Source organism: Suncus etruscus, chromosome 3, assembly GCF_024139225.1.
Source record: "Suncus etruscus isolate mSunEtr1 chromosome 3, mSunEtr1.pri.cur, whole genome shotgun sequence".
Classification (NCBI taxonomy): Eukaryota; Metazoa; Chordata; class Mammalia; order Eulipotyphla; family Soricidae; genus Suncus; species Suncus etruscus.
Window position 1 is genome coordinate 51,294,692 of NC_064850.1, and position 21,416 is coordinate 51,316,107.

General features: G+C 49.9%; 1 protein-coding gene across 1 annotated transcript; it reads left to right on the plus strand.

Moving 5' to 3' along the window:
* Window positions 1-2,166: 2,166 nt before the first annotated feature.
* Window positions 2,167-7,324, plus strand: C3H1orf115 (chromosome 3 C1orf115 homolog). Its single transcript, XM_049769541.1, has 2 exons — window positions 2,167-2,494; window positions 7,124-7,324. Exons 1-2 carry the CDS (start codon window positions 2,180-2,182, stop codon window positions 7,241-7,243), a joined length of 435 nt encoding a protein of 144 aa, XP_049625498.1. The 5' UTR covers window positions 2,167-2,179; the 3' UTR covers window positions 7,244-7,324.
* Window positions 7,325-21,416: the final 14,092 nt, after the last annotated feature.

Sequence of the window (21,416 nt, forward strand, 5' to 3'; positions counted from 1 at the left end):
TGATATGCACTGGATTGGCAGGCCATTAGCAAGGAGAAAGCCACACGAATGTGCTGGGTGTTTTAGAGTTTCTTTTCTGAAATATTATTTTAACCCCTAAAACTCCTAGTTCAAACCTCATTTCGCTCTCTGTACTTGGTATTAAATGCCCATAGCTCAGTCATTCTCATACTCTTCTGTGGCTTTTGAATAAATAGAAGCCAATAAAATAAAATTCCCGAGTGTTTCTGGAGACTTATTTTCAGGGTGAGTGAGCTATTACACTGCAAGACCTAATTCAATTCATTTAATTCGCCCTCCAATCTCAGTGCCCACAGAAGCAAAGCAAGTTCCAGACGGCGCCGAGCGACCCATCAGCTCTTGAAGCCAGCCGAAAGCCTCAAGTACCCACCTTTCTGGAACTTTCCATAGGGTGGATGCCAAGTGCCTTGTAAAACTCAAGTCAAAGGTGAATCGAGCCTGGCCTCTGACCCAGATACCAACTGCAGAGAGAAGACTTTGACCCTGGGCTGCGATGGCTGGAGTTTGGGGTGTGGGGCCCAACAGCAGGGCAGCCCTAGAGCCATCCTGGTCCCCTGGGTGTATACAGCGCCTAGGATGGGGGACCAGCGGCCAGAGCACTCGCTGCAGAAGAGAACTCGGGGGTTAAGTGGCCTTTAGGAGAAACTGTGTGGCATAGGATTCTGGAGCCAGGGGATGTCTTGATTCCATTGTTTCTCCCAGTCTGCACCTTGTTTGACTGCAGAAGCCCAGCCTGCATGTAGAATAAACATGTCCACGGCAACAGCCGGCTCAGGTCACAGGGAACGCGGGGAACACTGGAAACCATCGTGGACCAACTGGGTGAACCAGCAGGTGAAACGCAAGCAGATGTAACTGGAAACCACTTAGATTTTCCTTGCCATTATCACGCGCATACGTTTCTGTATATGCTTGCGTGCGTGTGTGCATGTGTGTATTTTGCTCTTGGGCAGCTAGCTCTATGAGTTTTCTAATCAAACTGGTAATAAAGGGTCCACAGGTGTGAACATCACCGTCACCATGATCATCATGTCCCTGTCAACATAGTCATGATTGGGGTTGGACTACAGCAGGAAGGAATTTTGCCTTGCGCTGACCAACCAGGTTTGATCTCCGGCACCTCCTATGATCCCCCAAGATTGCCAGAATTGGGGCCGAAGCGATAGCACAGCGGTAGGGCGTTTGATTGCAAGCGGCCAATCCCCGGCATCCCATATGGTCTCCCGAGGTTCCAGGAGAGATTTCTGAGCACAGTGGCAGGAATAACCCCTAAGCGCAGCCGGGTGTGGCCAAAAAACAAACAAACAAACAAAAAAACCCTAAAATATAACAAACAACAACAAAAGACTGCAAGGATTAATTTCCGAGTTCAGGATCAGGAGTAACCCCTGAGCACTGCCGGGTGTAGTTCAAAAATAAGGGGCTGGAGAGATAGCATGGAGGGAAGGCATTTGCCTTGCATGCAGAAGGTCAGTGGTTCGAATCCCGGCATCCCATAGGGTCCCCTGAGCCTGCCAGGAGCGATTTCTGAGCAAAGAGCCAGGAATAACCCCTGAGCACTGCTGGGTGTGACCCCCCCCAAAAAAAAAGCCCCAAAGAATAAAAACAAAACAAAACTCTGTAATCATTATCACAATGATCAGTTATCTCCAACATTATCCCCATCACCACCATCTCTCTTATTTTTACTTATGTTTTGTTTTGGGCTACACCCGGCGAAGCTCAGGGGTTACTCCTAGGTCTGCGCTCAGAAATCTACTCCTGGCAGGTTCAGGGGACCCTATGGGATGCCAGGGATCAAACCCAGGTCGGGCACGTGCCAGGCAAATGCCCTACCCGCTGTGCTATGGATCCAGGCCAATCTCATCCCATCACCTTCATCATTCCCATCACCACCACCATCTCCATCATCTCAGTCCAGTTACTCCGGGTTCCTTCTCCCTTCCCTTCTCCCCTTCCTCCCTCTTGGGCGCTCACCATGCAAAATTTTGCGCGCTTCCAGGGCGCGGTGGGGGCGCGCGGTGCCGAACCCCATCGCTAGGAGGCGCCGCTCGCGAGGCCGGGCACCGGGCGAGCCGGGGCGGGGCGGGGCGGGCGCGGGTGCGAAGGTTACCCGGTGTGGACGCGGCCCCTTCGCATCAGAAGCAGCGGCGGCAGCATGACGGTGGCTGGTCGGCTCCGGAGCAAAGCGGCCCGCGGCCTCCAGCGCCGTGGCAGGTCCCGGGGGCGCGGGCGCAGGGTTGCCGAGGACGAAGCGGCGATCCTCGAGGCGCCCGAGTGCTGGGATGAGGCGCCGGCGCCCGCGGCGGAGACAGAGACGGAGACGGAGACCGGGGCACGGAGCGGGGGGGCCCGCAGCGCTCGGAGAGTGCATCTGGCCGTGCTGCCCGAGCGCTACGAGCCGCTGGAGGAGGTGGCTCCAGCCGACAAGCCCAAGAAGCGCTACCGGCAGAAGCTGAAGAAGTACGGCAAGGTAGGCGCCCCGCACCTCGCGCCCGATGGTGGTCCAGAACCGTACTTGGGGTGCGCTGCCCTCTTGGGCTGGACAGGCCCCAGACCTCTCGCCCTTTGCAGACTCCGAGAGGCTGGAGCATGGGAGCTCAGATCCCATCCTAGTCCCCTCAAACATCCCTCAAACCTGTTGCGCCTCTTTCTCCTAGCAAGTCTCAGGGTCTGCAGACGCCGGTCTTAGAGGTGGCAGCGCCAGGCCCTGGAGAGATGCTGCTGGCTAGGAATCCACTTCGGTGGTGTATTCACACTTTCCTCTATCAGGAGCGCAAAGTCCAAAAGACAGAGTTCCCAGGGAATGGACAGGACCGCCGAGAGGAACATTTTCCCCTGAATCCGTCCTAGGTGGAGGCCATCCCGGGCGCTTGTTCAATCTGGGGCGCAGTGAGCTGCAACCTCACAGGCCTTTCATAGCCTCCCACCCCTCCACCCTCACCCCCGTGACAGTCCCCGCGGTCTTTCTCGCCCTGCAGTTCGGCTAGGTGTGGGCTTGGGGAGTTCGGTGCGGAACGTGCATTGATACAAACTAATTTTGAGCTCAGCACCCCCAGCCTCCTGCTCTCTCCTGCAATACTGAGCACAAAGGGGTCTTTAGGCTGGGGACTGGAAATGGGATGTTCCCGTGCAGAAGCTCAAAGCTTTGGGGTCCCTTGCATTCTGAATCCCAGGTTTGATCCCCAGAGTCCTATGGAGTCCCATGAGCACCACCAGGGATTATTCCTGAGTGCAGAGCTGGGAGTAATCTCTGAGCATTGCCCGGTGTGGCCCTAACTGCCCCCGAAATAAATAAATAAATAAATAAATAAATAGATAAATAAACGAACGGACGAGGGACATGGAGACAGTCTCACAAGCTAATGATATGTCACTATGAAGATTAGCAGATACTCGGAAGGCTCTTCCGAAACATCATGTGGTAGGGATACAGGTTGGTGGCAGATCACACGTTTTGCAGAAAACCCTGGGAGGGAGGGAGGGAGGGAGGGAGGGAGGGAAGAAGGAGGGAAGGAAGGAAGGAAGGAAATAAAGGGAAGAAAAAAAGGGAAGGAAGGAGGGAGGAAGAAAGAGAAAGAAGAAGTATCTTTGGAGATGAATGATGCTGTGTTTTGCACACACCGTCTATTCAAATCCCCTCAAAACTGCAGCTTCTAACTTTTTTGGAGACCAATAGAGCAGCCACTGATCTCACTCCTCACTTAGTGCTCTCATGCCCAGTGGCTCAGAGTGACTTGCAGAGGGGCTAGATCAGCTTCTGCTCCTAGCACGAGCCATCTTACATGGGGTATCCTGGCCTCCCAAACCACTTGTAGACTACAGGAACCCTGGGTGAGCAACTGTACCTGGTTAAGGGGTGGCAGCACCCCACCACTCTGAAATATGGCACACCTCTCTTTGGGTGTCTGTGCCTCCAACAAGCCTTCACAATGCCCTGGTCAGAACATCTCACTCCTTCCCAGCACTACTGCTGGGCGCTTAGCCCTAAAACGTGCAAAGAGAGATGCCCCGTGGGGCTCAGCGGTCCTTAACCCCTCCCGGAAGACTCTGAGCACCCTTCCAGCCTTCTCCTGAGGCCAGGCAGACCCCGGACTGCTGTTCTCGAACCTCTATGAGCTTTGAGTCACCATCTTTGAGTCACCGCTATTGAGAGGCACCTTCTGTGATTCCCCCCGCTGGCTGAATTTCCATGGCTTCTCTCACCCTCCCAACACTTCCAGGAAACCTTCATGTGACTGGATGGAAATGAACTGAAGGAGGGGCTGCTAGGGTAGCCCTAGCCACCCAGAGAGAGACTCGCATGGTCACCAGAGGGGAAAGCAATGCTGTAGACAAAGAAAGACACCCCTATTCTGAGTGGAATTGGAGCCAGACCACTAGGCACAAGCCCTGCTGGGCCACAGAGATGTGACTTAAGCTGCAGGCACTTCCATGCCTCAGTTTCTTTATCTGTTGCCTGGGCTGATACCAGCTTACAAGGTTGAGAGTACCTGGGAATGGTGATCCAGGCAGGGAGATTTCTTCTGTGTTTTTGTTTTTGTTTGGTCACCAGGGGCTATTTCTGGGGGGCTCAGGGGACTTGTGGTGCTTGGAGATCGAACCAGGGGCTCCCGTGGCTATGCCAGTGCTCCAGCCCCTCTGTTCCTTGCCCCCAGTCTTGTGCTTCATCCACAGCTGCCCAGGTTTGATCAAACCTCACAGGACCTATTTGGACTTGTCTTGTTTTATTTTGTTTTGTCAGCGGTGCTCATGGGTAACTCCTGACTCTGCAGTCAGGAATTGCTTCTGGTGAGTTTTGGGGACCATATAGGATGCCCAGGGGTCGAATCCTAGCTGTGTCCAAAGCTTGTGGCCATCCAGCTTCCTATCTACCAGCCCCAAATTAGGATTTTCTGTGTTGGAACTGAAACAAACAACAAACTATTCCCTGCATTTTCTAGATTTAAACCACCCCTTGCACTTTATGTAACTCCCTGGAGTTCCAGGGAGCCCCCTTTGCTCTGCCTCATTTTTTCTGTCACCACAGGCTTCCCTTAGAACCAGTTTCTTCTGCCTATTACTACTGGGTCCTTGCATGGGAACTATAATGGGGGGCATAGCCTGGGGTTCAAGAGCCCTGCAGAAAAGCGAGAATTGGGCCATACATGGTCTCCACACTTGTCTGTCCTGTAGTCCAATAGGGAGTTAGGGGTGCAATGCATAATAAATACACACACACACACACACACACACACACACAGTCACATTGTCACAAAGTGGCCATACAGACTAGGTTCTGTGCAGGGTTACCCTAGATCTTCCCCTGGTTAGAAAATTCTCTACCTGGGTAGCACAGTGGGTACCACCATTGCCTTGCACACTGTTTCAATCCCTGATGCTCCATATTGTCCCATGAGCTCTGCTGGCAGTGATCTCTGAGCACAAAACTGGGAGGAAGCCCCAATCACAGCTGGGTGTGGCCCAACACAAAAATGAGAGAAAAATCTCCTTGTAGGGTAAAATCCAGCCAAGTGAAGACTTGACATACGTGGAGAGATTGGCTTGAGAGTTGACCCCAGTAGGGTCCCCAACACACACACACACATACACACACACACACACACATACACCACACACACACATACCACATGCACACACCACATGCACATACCCTCTGCTCTGCAAATTCCCTCTGTTCATGTTAAACTGCATGGCCTCTTTCCAGTCCCTCTCCCTTGGAGACTTGAGCTGGCTCCAAAATAACGCAAATCTGCCCCTGTCAGTGATTCTAAAAGGTGTGTGTTGGGGTGGGGGATGGTTTGCAGGGGAAATGGGGAAATCTTCACTCCTTGGGCTCCCAAAGTCAAGTATCTCCAGCTGGACTAGTAAAGGGGACATTTACTTACTGGCATGCAAGAGAGAGTGAATGGGATAGTGCTGAGCCCAGAGTTTGCAGAAGAGAAGAAAGGGTGTAAAAATCCTTTGGAGGAGGGGGCAAGGCAATGGGGAGCCTCTTGGGGACAGATAGGAAGAGGGAAGTGAGATTCCGAGAGGAATTGCTTCCAGATAACCATGTACTTAGGTCTCCAGCTGCATTCTTTTTATGTATGAGGAATGAGGTGTCTGCAGCAGGGATGACTCTAGCTTCTGGGCCCCTAAGCAAGCTTGAAGGCATCTTTGGATTGGGGCCTTTTTGTTTTGTCTTGAATTTATTTGGGGTCACACCAGGCAGAACCCAGCATGTTACTCCTGGTTCTGCACTCATGGATTACTCCTAGCGGAACTCTCTGGAATGCCAGGGATTGAACCTGAGTTGGCTATGTGCAAGACAATACTATACTATGGCTCTAGGCCCTGGAAGACATTTTTGTGTAAAGCAGGGCGTTCAGTGTACCCCATGCTGGCGAAGGGTCTTAGTGGCCCACATACTTCCCTGTCATGTCCCACTTTCTCCAATTTCTTTCCAGAGCAGGCATGGCTGTGAATTAGCAGCAGAAAATGCTATTCGGATGGGGGCATGTGCTGTGGGCAGGAGGGGTCCCAGGCCTGTGCTGAGCTCTCTCCTGTGAGATTGTTGGTATTTCCGAAGGGTAAAGGGGTTCTCTGTGAGTCTCTTAGACTCTTTTATATCTCTCTCTCCTCCCTCCTCCCACCTCCAAGGTCACTGGAATGAACAAGACTATCTAAGAGATTGTGGGCAAAGAAAGAAAATATGGGGGTGGGTGACACCAAGATGGGCATTTGCAGACCCTTTTCCTGTGGGAAGAAGAATCCTCCTGTCGAAACTTTGTGGCCAATTTAATGTTCCTGCAACCCCTCTTTATGGCTGGAGTGTGTGTGTCTGTTTCTATCTGTTTACATGTATATGCCTATGTGTTTCTCCATGTATGTTTGTGCATGAGTGTATCTGTATCTGTGTGTTTGCAGGTGTCTTTATATGTGTCTCTGCACGCATGTATCTGTGCATCTGTGTGTATATCAGTGTGTCTGTGTGTGTATATATCAGTATGTGCACTGTGTGAGTTTGTGTGTGTGTGTGTGTGTGTGTGTGTGTGTGTGTGTGTGTGTGGCATAGCCCATAACCGCAGTCTCACCTCCAGTTTTCTTTTCTCCCTGACAGAATGTGGGCAAAGCCATCTCCAAAGGCTGCCGCTACGTGGTCCTGGGCCTGCAGGGCTTTGCCGCCGCCTACTCGGCCCCCTTTGGAGTGGCCACCAGCGTGGTGACCTTCGTCCGCTAGCAGCTGTGGTGGAGCCGGGTCTCAGCTCCAGAAGGTGCCAAGCTGGGAATGTTTTATCTTCATGTCCTCGAACCCCATTATCCTTGGAAGAAACCAGAATTGCCTTTGTGTCGGTGGCCGGGTGCTGGGATCGGCCCTACTGACTGTCTCCCAGCTCTGGGCATGGTGGACCAAGCAGCAAGGATGGACTGTGGCCTGCAGGTTCTGGTCAGAAGTCCAGCCTGCTGTGGACATCAACCCTGGACAATTGGGACCCTAGACAGTGAGGGGCACTGTGTTGATGGGAGGGGACAGAGCTGGACTTGGGTCCATGTCATGGGCATTTCTTTGGGCCATGACCCTCCCACTCAATATTGAAGGTGGCTTCTGGAACATTCATTGCCACCCAACTCCCAAACTTTCAAACAGGAGCAGCAGCATTTGATGGTGTCTTTCTGAGTGTTGCAAGAGACAGACACATCCCTGAGTGCAAGCTCTGGGGGGCACATCCCAGGTCTGGGGGCCCTCATGACCCAGAATTTCTAGTGTGTTTGTATTCAGTGCTGGGTACCCATGAGTTTGCTTACTGCCTGGTATCAGAGGTCAGAGGGTGCAATGGGAGGGGGGGAAGAGAGAGAGAGAGAGAGAGAGAGAGAGAGAGAGAGAGAGAGAGAGAGAGAGAGAGAGAGAGAGAGAGAGAGAGAGAGAGAGAGAAGTGGGACTAGACAGTGGGAGGAGAGAGATGTAAGTACAGACCCAGGTTTGCTGTCTCATTCTGGGGAGGTTCTGGGAACGCAGGGTGCAGAGTGGCCTGCCAGTCTTACCTTCCGTAGATTCAAATTATCGTAGACAGAGAGAACCTTTTTTACAGGGCCAGGGTCAACCCCTTGTGTCTCCAAGCTGGGTGCCACTGAAGGAATCCTCTGGTGCTGTGTCACCAATTAGTCAGGGGATGTAGAGAAGGTGGATGGACAGACAGATGGAAGGAAAGAGAAGGGAAGATTGGATGCTAGTGGAGGCTCAGAAACAAGGTGTACTTCTTCACAGTAAAAAAACGGTGCTCCTGTCTGAAATCAAAGGAGAGTGGGGGGGGGGTCACTTTTCTGCCTGTTGAATCCTTGTCAAGGGTAGCCGGGTGGGGTATGTGGGGGGCAAAGAGGCAGAACCAGAAGCCTTACATGTCAGTGGGGAAGAGATTGGGTTAGGTCTGCATGCTCAGCAAAGCAAGGAGCCTCCATGAATTTGGAGGTCACATTTTCCTGGAGCCACAATGACCCACCTTGGGCATCTACTAGGAAACAACAGTATAATCCCAAAGAGTGATGAAAACTCAGGGGTGTCCCTGCCCAGTAGGCCCAAAGCTCCGGGTATCAGATGAGAATCACCCCAAACATGGCCACAGCAAACACATCGCAGCCTCAGCAGAGCCAGCGTGACCCACTGGACCTGGCCTAGACTTGGGCACCACCATCACACACCCAGTGACCTTGCCTGGCACCTCAGATGTTGCTTCTCCTGCCCAGACGCTCCCTTCTCAGCTGTTCCCACTTTTCTCTGGCCACCCTGCAAAAATCAGAAGAGTTTCCTGTCTGTTTTTGTACTTTCTCTTGCTTTCAGATAAAAAAATAAAAATAAAAAACTATTCAGTGGCTTCCCTTGAGACTGATTTGTTCCTCTTCATTTCTTTACCTGGCCTCAGAACTTGCTGGAACTAACCCTTTCCTCACACGCCCTGCCCTGGGCCCCCTCTACTGCCTGTGGGCAGAATCTGGTCCACTTGTACTTATTTGGGGCTTTTAGAAGTGGTACTGTGGAAAATCACCCCATGAGTCCTATCTCCAACCCCCGGTGAACGAGTCTAACGCAGAGTTGCTGCACAAAGTGATCCAAAGCAGGCTGAGGGTGAAACATGTGTAGTCTGGCAATCTTCTTCCTCATATAGAGTGCCAGCTGCCTGCCAGAACTATGTTTTTTATTGAGTACAAAGACCACCCTCAGGTGGGGGAGTAAGAACAGGCTATCCTGAGCCTGTCCTACCCAGGTTTACATATAAAATAATCTCTATTTTTGGGTAAAACCAAGTTATAGACAGATACAAAGGATCTTTGTTTTAGGTAAAAAACAGGGTAAAAAATAATCTAACAACACCGTGCTCAGAAACATAGCAGAGCAGGCACCAGAGTATAGAAATCTCTCAGCTCACATGTTTCCAGATGTCAGAGAGACAGTACAGTCAGTAGGGCACTTGTCTTGCACATTACCCTCCCTAGCACCTCCTACAGCCCCTCAGCTCCACAAAGAATGATCCCTGAGTACTGAGACAGGAGGAATCTTTGAGCATGGCTAGATGTAGCCTAACTCTAAAAAAAAATTTTTTTTTAAATGACAACTGCCAGGGGCTGGAGAGATAGCACAGTGGTAGGGCATTTTGCCTTTCATGCAGTTGATCCATGACTGATGGTGGTTCGAATCCCAGCATCCTACATAGTCCCCCCATGCCTGCCAGGAGCAATTTCTGAGTGCAGAGCCAGGAGTAACCCCTTAGTACCACCGGGTGTAACCCAAAAACCAAAAATAGGGGGGGCTGGAGCAGTGGTGCTAGAGGTAAGGCCTCTGCCTTGCAAGTGCTAGCCTACGATGGACTGTGGTTCAAATGGGTGTGGCCAACCCCCCCAAATAATAATAAATAGATAAATTAAAAATAAATGACAACTGCCAGATTCACCAATGTGGGTTCTGAGAGTAGCCTAGGGGAGTAGCATTTCCTACCAGCAGCCTATGGTTCGAAAGTTGCTGTTTTTCTGCCTGGGCCAGGACATGCCAATCACACCAGGGTCCACTGCAGGCTGCATCTGCCGGGGGCTCCAAGGCAGATAGAAACAGTCCTGAGCCGGCACATGTGACATGCCCATTGGCTGAGGGCATAGGAGCCATGGGTGAGGCAGGCAGAAAAGAACATGATTCTGGGCTTCATTGTCTGCCCAGGTGGGGTTGGGGCCAAGCCTGTCAACCTGTTCTTAGGCTTCTATCAAAGGGAGGTGTGTGGGGTGGTGGTGGTGGTGGTGACTTCAGTCCTCTAAGTCTCTCCTTGTCTCTTGAAAATTGTCAGCCCCCATCAAGTTTTGCCCAGGCACAGACACTCGACTCTCCTGTGCCCAGGCCCCTGGCAGAAGTGAACAAAGGGTTGAAAGACTGAGTTCCTGGGGTTTGGGTCAGGCAAAAAGGTTTGGCTTTTATTGGGAGGCCACACACACAACACACCCCACGACCAAGAGTTCTTTTCATGTCATGTACTAGCACAGCATCGGGCTCTTGCCCTGCACACAGTCAATCTGGTTTAATCCCTGGCATTCCATATGGTCTCCTAGCACCGACAGGAGTGATTTCTGAGTGCAGAGTCAGGAGTAATCCCTGAGCATTGCCAGGTGCAACCCCAAAACAAAAATTAGTCAATGGTTGTTCACCAGGAGTACAGGGAGTTTCTACTTTCTAGAAGGCTACGCTGAGAGCTGCAACTGGGTTGGCAGGGGAGAGAGAGCCCAGACTCTTGGCTGCAAACATATGAGAGAGAGAGGGAGGGAGGGAAGGAGAGAGAGAGAGAGAGAGAGAGAGAGAGAGAGAGAGAGAGAGAGAGAGATCAGACTCCTGACTGCACACCTGAGAGAGAAAGACAGAGAGAGAGAGAGAAAGAGAGAGAGAGAGAGAGAGGAAAGAGGCAAGGGAATGATAGAGAGCCGTGACTTCTAGCTGAAAACCTGAGAGAGAAAGGGAGAAAAGAGAGAGGGAGAAAGGGAGAAAGAAGTGCAAGAGAAAGGGGAGAGAGAGGAGAGAGAAAGAGAGCGCACAGACTACAAAATGTGTGTGTGTGTGTGTGTGTGAGAGAGAGAGAGAGAGAGAGAGAGAGAGAGAGAGAGAGAGAGAGAGAGAGAGAGAGAGAGAGAGAGAGAGAGAGAGAGAGAGAGAGATGAGTGCCAGCCACCCTGTCACCCGGATCTCTCCTGGGAGAAGTGCAAATTAAAATCCAAATATTCAACCCCTAAGAGACCTGGTGCTTTTTTTAAGTTTGTTTCTCAGGTGATTCTTGTTGTTACCTGTTGACAAGGTTCTGTTTGAAGCTGATGAAGATGGGTGCTGGGGAGGCTGGACCCAGAGGGAGGGAGGCACACTCCCCTCCCTGGCCTGAGGGCCCTGAGCATGGGACACCTGCCCAGACCCTTCTCCTCAAAGAACCTGGAGGCAGAACTGGCCTGGGCTTAGGACTGTTTTTGCTTCCTGCTAGAGAAAGAGAGCAGAGAAAGGAGCTGGACTTCTTTTTCTGGAACCATCATCAGCTTACCTCACTGAGTTTAGTTCCTGAGTGTCTGTCCCCAAAAGGGCTCCAGAGACAAGAAGAAAAGATTTGTCTCCTCACATTGAGTCTCTGTTAGCCTTTCTTGAGATGGTAGAACTTAAGGTGCAGCTTACTGGTGCCCCAGGCTGGCCTTTCATAGTGTCCACACATAAGGGAGATTGTCCTAGGACTCTGGCCTCTTCAGAGACTTGACCCCAACACACTCTTTCCAGAAATCCAGAGGTTTATTAATAAATATCCCTGGGCCCGGAGAGATAGCACAGTGGCGTTTGCCTTGCAAGCAGCCGATCCAGGACCAAAGGTGATTGGTTCAAATCTCAGTGTCCCATATGTTCCCCCGTGCCTGCCAGGAGCTATTTCTGAGCAGACAGCCAGGAGTAGCCCCTGAGCACCGCTGGGTGTGACCCAAAATCCAAAAACCAAAAAAAAAAAAAAAAAAAGATAAAATAAAAATAAAAATAAAAAAAAATAAATATCCCTAAGCACACCCTAGGGACCTGAGAGATCCAAAAAAAAAAAAAAAAAAAAACTCAGTCCCTCAGTGTTCAGACTGAGGGTCCTGTACATAGATGCAGCCGGGGATCTTGTGTGGTTCCTGGTTCCATTCCCAGCACCCAGAGCACTGCAGAGGGTGACACATCACCCTGCCCCCAATAATATATAAATCAGCTCCAGGAAAGTCCAGTTATATTGGTCCAGGACTGGGAGGGAAACTGAGGCATGCAGCACTGGGATTTACCTTTTCCAAAGACTGGGTCTTCAGTGCAATGAGAGAGACATTTCCACTTACACAGACAAAATTTTATTTATTTATTTTGGTTTTGGAGTCACACCGGGTGGTTTCAGGATTTCTCCTGGCTCTGTGTTTAGAGATTACTCCTGGCAGAGCTTGGGGGATCATATGGGATGCTGAGGATCAGCCACAAGCAAGGCAAACATTCTGCCTGCTGTGCTATTGCTCCAACCTTATAAACATCCCTACCCCCAAGAAAACCACCTTCATACCTTATGTTCCTGCCCTGAAATCACTCATTTGCCAAAGTCAGACTTTGGGGTGACTTTTGGTACTCCCCTATAAGTAGTTCTGCCAAATCCCATTGGACAATGGGGAAGACCCTTTGGAAAGGTAGCAAGGAATCTGTTTGTTCACTGACTCATGTGTTTATATTCATGTTCTGAACAGCTGATTGTTGTGGGATAGAATTGACATGTATCAATATGGTATCATATAAGTATGTTTTGGGTGACTCCTAAACACCGTTCAGGTGGTCTGGCGATCCAGTCCCAGCCATACAGGCCAGATAGTTCAGGAAATGTGCCCAGCAGTGTTGAAAGCCATGAGTTAACCTCTCACAGTTTGGAGCATGTGACAGAAGAGGGGAATCAAGGCTTACCCCAGATCCCAATGGCCAATTTCTCTGGCTCTTTATTTAGTAACTTATTTTTTGTGCCCTTAACTATTAGGTGACTGCAACACAATCTTTCTCTGTACGTGACTTGCTACTGGCTTGTTCCCTGACATATTTTCTACCCACTTCTCATCACCATGTTATCTTTTTTGGATTTGCTTGTTTTTGCTTGGGGCCACACTTAGTGGTGCTGGGCTTTCTCCTGGCTCGGAGCTTAGAAATCACTTCTGTAGGGCTTGGAGGATCCTAAGGGATGCAAGGGATCAACCTGGATCAGCTGTGTGCAAAGCAAGTACCTTACCTGCTCTAGGCCTGGTTTTCCCTTTTTTCTGAGTTTGCCTTTTTATTTTTAGCTGAAGTGAGAATAAACAGCATTTGTCTTTCTCTACCTCCTGATTGATTTCCCTGAGTAGAAGGTCCTCGAGGCCTCTTGTTTCCTCGCAACGGCGGGATTTCCTTCTAAGTCAGGCTGAGACATTCCTTTGTGTATTTACCTTCTGTGCGGTGATGCCAATCCCTGCAGTCTCAGGGCCCACAGATACACAAGAGGTGATCACAAAATACTGTTATATGGGTGGGGAGAGAGCAGGGGACTAATGTAAGAGTACAGTGAGGAGAGCATTTCCTTTGCACATGAATGGCCCGGGTTCTGTCCTTGGCACCCCATATGGTCCCCCAAGCCCACCAGGACTGATTCCTCTGTGAAGAGCCAGGAGTAAGCCCAAAACACCACCTGATATATCCCCAAACTAAAAATGATGATGATAATGATGATGACGATGATGATATCAAGGAGCCAGGCAGGTAATACACTTACTTTTACATATAACCAACCCAAGTTTGGTCTTCAATATCCCATATGGCTCCTTTCACACCTCCAGGATTGATTCCTAAACTCAGAGCCCGGAGCAAGACCTGAGCATTGCCAGTTATGGCCCCTAAAATCATAACAATAAGCTATTACCCTGGAATAGAGGTGGTGTGAAGTTCTATTCCCACTGGAGTGGATCCACTGAGGCTGCAGTTCTCAGGCTGCACCTGTTTGTTAAATGACCTCAGCAAGGCACTTTCTGGTGAACAGAGTCCCTGTGATTTGGTCTCCATCCCTGGCACTGCAAATTAGCCCCTTCCCCAAGCATCATGGAGATCACTTCTGAGCACAGATCCAGCAAGAGTTCTTTGTTTGTTTGTTTGTTTGTTTTGGGGGGGGGTCATATTCGGCAGTGCTCAGGGATTACTCCTGGCTCTACGCTCAGAAATTGCTCCCAGCAGGCTCAGGAGACCATGTGGGATGCCGGGATTCGAAACACCATTCTTCTGCATGCAAGGCAAATGCCTTACCTCTATGCTATCCCTCCGTCCCCACCAGCAAGAACACTGCAAGAACACTCCCCAAAGAAAAATGATCCTCAACAAGGCTCAGGTCTTACTTAACTCACCTCCTAGGCATGTGCTGGTGCCTCACTATATGGGGGGAGGGTGGGGAGGGTAGTTGCCTCTCAGTATGAAGTAGGAATGGGCATGTCTAGGAGCCCAATTCAGGTCACAGGTCAAATGCAGGTTAAAGGGCAGCATATGGGATGGTGATGGAGGCAATCCTGTCAGCCTAGAGGGAGGATTGGGCAGAGGAGAGGTCTCCTCAGCTCTGCTGTAGGGTCAGGAGCCAGAATGGCCCATTGGTGCCCTCTCACCTTGCCTCTCCCCACCCCACCCCCCACGCACACAAACATACTCTTCATCTTTGAAGGTTGGATTCCCTCAGGGCTGAGGGGTAAATTGTCTTTTTAGGTTCCAGGACCAATTTCACAAGGTTTTGGAACTCAAACATCCCCAAGAATCCTTTCCGCTTGCTCTGTGGTGTTGTAGGCTTCTCAGAAGGCCTGGCCATTCTCTTCCCTGGAAAACTTGGGCTAGCCCTTGCTACCTCTTTGACCCCAGAAAAGAGAGCAAGGTCTAGTGCTGTTCTGTGTGACCCCAAGGGATGGCCTGTGTAGTTCCAGGAATAGCCAAAATATCTTTTTTTTGAGGGGGTCACACCTGATGGCACTCAGGGGTTTTAGCAATTGCTCCTGGAAGGCTCAGGGACCATATGCGATGCAGGGAATTGAAATGGGGTCTGTCCGGTGTTGGCTGCATGCAAAGCAAACTTCCTCTCACAGCCCAATAGCCAAAATACCTTGAGGAGCTAGTTAGTTATCTGTTGCATTAAATAATTAACGATGGGGCTGGATGGAGGTGAATGGCATCCCAGGCCACGTGGCTTCGCAACCCCCATCCAGCCGGCGGGTTTCAGGCCCAGGTGAACGGAGGGAATTGAACTCACTCACAGGCAGGCATCAGGAAGCATCAGCTTTATTCATGCCCTATTCACCACATGTGTGTGGCCTACTTATAACCTTTCAAGCACTAGTTATTCTTGGCCCTGCATCTTAACTCCTTTCAGCCATCTTCCTTTGACCTCCATCCTGGTCAGAGACCAAAAGAGGTAAAGAACCTAAAGCCAGCGAGCGCAGCAGGGCAGAGCCCCCTAATCCCCTCGCTCAAAGGTTTATCTACCTATTTCAAGACCCCTCCCAGGAATGGGAGGGGTCTTGCAAGTAAGGTCACACCTAATATTCAGTTCCCAAGACCCCTCCCATAAATGGGCAGGTCTCAGATAGGTACACCTAAATCCAGGGTGGAGTTATAGTTATCCAGTGTTGGGCAATTATTCTCTGGTATAATAAACAAATGCATTTGGGGGTTCAAGGACCTGGGGGGAAGGGTACTAGTGGACCCATTATATCATGGAAGAGTTCCAAAAGGAGTATTAGCAAGGTGGGGCCCCAGAAACTTCTCAGGCTGAATGGTCAGGGGGTAGTGGGGAAAATTTCTGGCAGTGGAACTGCCTTGCAAAATATTTGCAAGAAAGGGCAAATATTTGCAAAAAGCCCAGAGGTAAGAGAAAACCAGGGGCCCAGGGGGGTGGTGCAAGGTGTGAGCTAGGAGGCTTCAAGGAGGAGGTGTCTCCCAGTTGGGCACTACCTTCTAGGTTTTCTTCCGATTAGGTGCCAAGGACCAGTCATTGGTGAACAGGATTGAAGCAAGGTCGGTGGAAGTTAAGAAAATGAGACGGGGTGAAATTGAAACCACACCGGGCCCGGAGAGATAGCACAGCAGCGTTTGCCTTTGCAAGCAGCCGATTCAGGACCAAAGGTGGTTGGTTCGAATCCCGGTGTCCCATATGGTTCCCCGTGCCTGCCAGGAGCTATTTCTGAGCAGATAGCCAGGAGTAACCCCTGAGCACCACCGGGTGTGGCCCAAAAACCAAAAAAAAAAAAAAAAAGAAATTGAAACCACAGTACAGCACAGGGCAAATATTTACCTTGCATGCAGCCAACCTGAGTTTGATCCCTGTCATCCTCTATGGTCCCCTGAGCACTCCCATGAGTAAGTCCTGAGCATCATTGAGTGTTACCCCAAAATAACCACAACAAAAGGGAAGCAGGGACTGGAGAGATAGTACAGCCGGGAGGCCACTTGCCTTGCATACTGCTGACTAGGGTTCTAGCCCTGGCTTGACCAAGAGCAATTCCTGAGCACAGAACCAAAAAAGTGAAGTGAACAGGCAGGTAGAGAAGAACCATCAGGCCCCTATGCAATGAATTCTTAAGATGTAATAAAACCAAGAGAGTTCGGAGGAGTGACTTTATGAGGATAAGGTATACCTGGCAGCCAGGCAGGTCCAGAGAAGATCAGACCTGCCGACAGGAGGAGAGAGGCTCTAGCAGGAAGAAAATCAGAGACCCTCAGATACTCCCAACCCTACCCACTGGCAACCACCCTAGGAACAGGACTCCTGTAGAGTGGAAAGCCTCACATGGGGCAGGTTGGGAAAACCTTTAAAAGTCAACTTAAAGGGGCCACAGCAATAGCACAGCCGGTAGGGCATTCACCTTGCACATTATTGACCTGGGTTTGATTACCAGCATCCTATATGGCTCCCTGAGCCTACCAGGAGCGATTTCTGAGTGCACCTTTGGAGACTCTCATGAGTGCGTTACACATTATTCTGTCTGTCTCTGTCTGTCTGTCTGTCTGTCTGTCTGTCTGTCTGTCTGTCTGTCTCTCCTTCCTTTCATCTCCTTCTGAAATTCTTTTCTGAGAGATGACGGACTTGGAAAGCCTGAGTAAGGCCTAGAATTGACTTTCCTCCTGCAAAGAGCAAGGCCCTCGCAGTCCTGGATCTCCCCAGTTGTTCTTTGGGGGGCAGAAGTATAGTGAGAAAAGGCAGATTCTTTTCTTGGGGCTGCCGCCTCTCTCCTCTTCACTTCAGTCACTGGCACTGAGTACCCCTGAGCATTGCTGGGCATAGCCCCAAAACAAACTGAGACAGAAAAAAAAATCTGCCCTTTATGCTCAAGATTTCTTTCTTAGAACTAGGAATTCCTATAGAATAAGTGAGGACATTCTCCAGTCTGGTGTCAATCTGGGCCGATCTAACCCTGCTAAACTCTCATTTTTGTTTGTTTATTTTGTTTTGGTCTGCACTATTGCTAGGCCCAAATACTCTGTGCTCTGGAGGTGTACTTAATGGTACTTACTTAAGGTTTGTCCCTATAACAGGGTCCCATGCTCTTCCCATCCCACCTTTCTCTTCAGTCTCTCAAATTTAACCTTTGCTCACAAACAGGAAGCTGACAGAGGCACCCCAGTAATCTCTGAAGGTCCAACAGGCTGAGCCCTGCTGAGGCCCCTTAACCTTCCTCATCCAAGACCCAGGTGGTCCTGCCTAGCTGGGGATGGAAAAAAGTGCTCTGCTTCCCCAGGACTGATTCTTCCTGCCTTCAGCTATCAGAGCACTGAGCAGGGAGTCAGGACAGCAGTGGGCTGTGTGGCTTGGACCTAGCCCTCTCCCTCTCTGGGCCTAGCAGAAATTGGCCAGCTTGGTCAGGGGCAGGCGGGCAGGGCCCCACAGGCATTTGGGAGTTTCCGGGAAGCCTCATACAAAAGTGAAGCCTTTGATGCTTATCTCGAGTTTCTTCCACTGGCTGTTCCTCTCCACCAGCCTCTCTGAGACCTTGTACGGATCCCCAAGGTTGCTGGACAATGGGCCTTGCAGCAACCAGCCTCCCGGGAGGAAGCAGAAACAAAGGGACTCACTTCCGGCTCTGCCACCAGTCCCCACCCACTGCCACCTACTTTTCACAGGGTCAGAGGTAAAGTGGGCCTGCGATTAGTCAACTGGTCTCTTCCCGTTCACTGCTGCCAGCTCCTTTGAGCTCCTCCCTCTCTCTGACTCCTTCCCAGGACACCTCCTCCAGGTCTCAGCCCTGGATCTCAGCACTAACTGAGATTAGTGCTTCTAATGCTGCGGTGCTGGAGTCTCAGCATCCCTTCTGCTCTGTTCTGTATTAGTTTGCCTGTTTTTTGTTTGTTTGTTTATTTATTTTGTGTGTACCACACACAGTGGTGCTGTGGGCTTGCTTAGTCTGCACTCAGGAATTACTCTTGGCAATGCTCAGGGAATATCAGAAATTGAATCCAGGTTGGCCTATGTGCAAGACCAGTGCCCTCCCCACTGTGCTATGACTCGGGGCTTCTCTGCTCTGTTGGAATGAGCTGTTAGCGCATGTCACTGCCCATCACCTCCCAGGCTTCTGTTTGCGTGGAGCAGGTGTTTGTGAGGGAAAGGATGAGAATGATAGGACAGCAGTAGGGCACTTGTTTTGCACATAGTCAAATTAGGTTTGATCCCCAGCACTTCATATGGTCCCCTAAAAGCTAGGAATGATCTCTGAGCATTGAGTGAGGAGCACCATTGGATGTGACCCCAAACTAGACAAAAGAAAAAAGAAGCATGACAGGTAGTACAAGGGTAGCCATTTGTCTTGCATACAATTGACCTGACTCATTCCCAAGCATCTTCAATCTCTTTCCTAAAAAAGAATGCCCCTCCGGAGTGGTGGCACAAGCGCTAAGACATCTGCCTTGCACATACTAGGCTAGGACGAACCATGATTCGATTCCCCCGGCATCCCATATGGTCCCCAAGCCAGAAGAGATCTATCTATCTTTCTTTCTTTCTTTCTTTCTTTCTTTCTTTCTTTCTTTCTTTCTTTCTTTCTTTCTTTCTTTCTTTCTTTCTTTCTTTCTTTCTTTCTTTCTTTCTTTCTTTCTTTCTTTCTTTCTTTCTTTCTTTCTTTCTTTCTTTCTTTCTCTTTCTTTCTTTCTTTCTTTCTTTCTTTCTTTCTTTCTTTCTTTCTTTCTTTCTTTCTTTCTTTCTTTCTTTCTTTCTTTCCTTTCTTTCTTTCTTTTCTTTCTTTCTTTCTTTCTTTCTTTCTTTCTTTCTTTCTTTCTTTCTTTCTTTCTTTCTTTCTTTCTTTCTTTCTTTCTTTCTTTCTTTCTTTCTTTCTTTCTTTCTTTCTTTCTTTCTTTTTCTTTCTTCTTCCTTCCTTCCTTCCTTCCTTCCTCCTCCCTCCCTCCCTCCCTCCCTCCCTCCCTCCCTCCCTCCTTCCTCTCTCTCTCTCTCTCTCTCTCTCTCTCTCTCTCTCTTTCTTTCTTTCTTTCTTTCTTTCTTTCTTTCTTTCTTTCTTTCTTTCTTTCTTTCTTTCTTTCTTTCTTTCTGTTTTTGGGTCACACCCAGCAATGCTCAGGGAGTACTCCTGGCTTTACACTCAGAAATTGCTCTTGGCAGGCTCAGGGGACCATATGGGATGCCGGAATTCGAACCACTGACCTTCTGCATGCAAGGCAAACGCCTTACCTTCATGCTATCTCTCTGGCTCCAGGAGTGATTTCTGAGCAAATAGTCGAGTAACCCCTGAGTGTCATCGTGTGTGGCAAGAACAAACAAACAAACAAAAAAAGGCCCCTGAGCATTGCTGAATATGACATCCACACCTGATCTTTAGTGTCTTTATGGTGGTACTGGAGATGGAATTAGGATCAGTCTCAAGCAAGACCAATGCCTATTAGTGTGCTTGGTGGGTGGGCAGAGACTCCCAACTTCAAAATCCAGGTTGCCCATGTGATATTTGGCCTCTAATTCTAAGAGCCTGACGTTCAGCTCTCTGGCCCAGCAGAACTCTGGGACCATAGCCAGTAGTGCTGGGGTACCATGCAGTGTGGAGGATGGAACTCGAAGCCTCCAGCCATTTGCATTATCTCTTCCCCACCCCACAGGGGCAGATGGAGCTGGGTGGAGCCTTCAGGGCAGAACTTGTTTATGGCTTTATGGCTGACATAAAGCATAAGAGACCAAGTATCATAAATGACTGAACATCAAATGCTGATCCTAGCCTGGATACCCAAGAACACTGTCAATCAGAAATCAATGTTGGGTGGAAGAGAGAAAAGAGTAGGGAAGGCACTTGCTTTGCACACAGCCAACATGAGTTCAATTCCCAGTTCCATATAAGGTCCCCAAGCACTGCCAGGAGTGATCCCTGAGCACAGAGCCAGGAGTAAGCCCTGGGCTCTGTTGTGTGTGGCACACACACACACACACACACACACACACACACACACACACACACACACACACACACACACACACAAGCTGGGCCAGAGCAAAGTACACAGAAAAGACATTTGCTTGTATGTGACAAACCCAGGTTTGACACCTACCCTACCAGTGGTTCCACCAAACCAGCAGGAGTGATCCCTGAGCACAGAGCCAGAAGTAAGTCCTGAGCACTGCTGGGTGTGGTGCAAAAACAAACAAAACCCAGACATCTAAGGCACATGTGCAGGTTAGGGGGTCTCCCAGCAGGCAGCTACATCTGAAGGAAGCAGGATGCTGCAGGGTCCCACTGTGTGGCCATGGCAACTTAGCTAAGTAATAAAGACACAGACTGAATTTGGAGCTAGGAAGCTGGGACATCACCAGTCTTTGGAGCTGCACTAGGGAACAAAGGTGCCTCAATTTCCCCTTGCTGGCCAATATTGGTGCACATTTTTAAATACTCCTTTAGGTTCCTGGGCTCTTTCTGAGATCCTAGATTGTGCCCTAGACCTTAGGCTAATCAATGACTGAGAGATAATAGACAATATCCAGGCCAAGGACTAACTAGAAAATCAAAAAGGTCCTTAACTAGTCTGACAGCTCCACAAAATTTTCTGGAACATTCCTGTTGCTCAACAAGGAACACAAAGACCCAGTATTCTGGACCAGAGCTGTAGTCCAACAGGTGGGACCTTGCCTTGCCCGTGGCTAGCCCAAGGTGGCCTGTGTGCTAGGTTGACCCCACTGTGGTGCCTTCCACTGCAGCCAGGCGCTGGCCTGGCCCACCCTGCTTCTTCAAAACTCCCAGTTGAGCCTCTGTCTCCCTGCCTGTCCCACTGTCTCTTTGCCTGTCAACTGCTCCTGTAATTTGGGTGTGGGTGTGGGGTATTTGAATAGATTTGGGGAAAACCTGGCAATGCTTAAGAACTACTCCTTATTCTGTGCTCA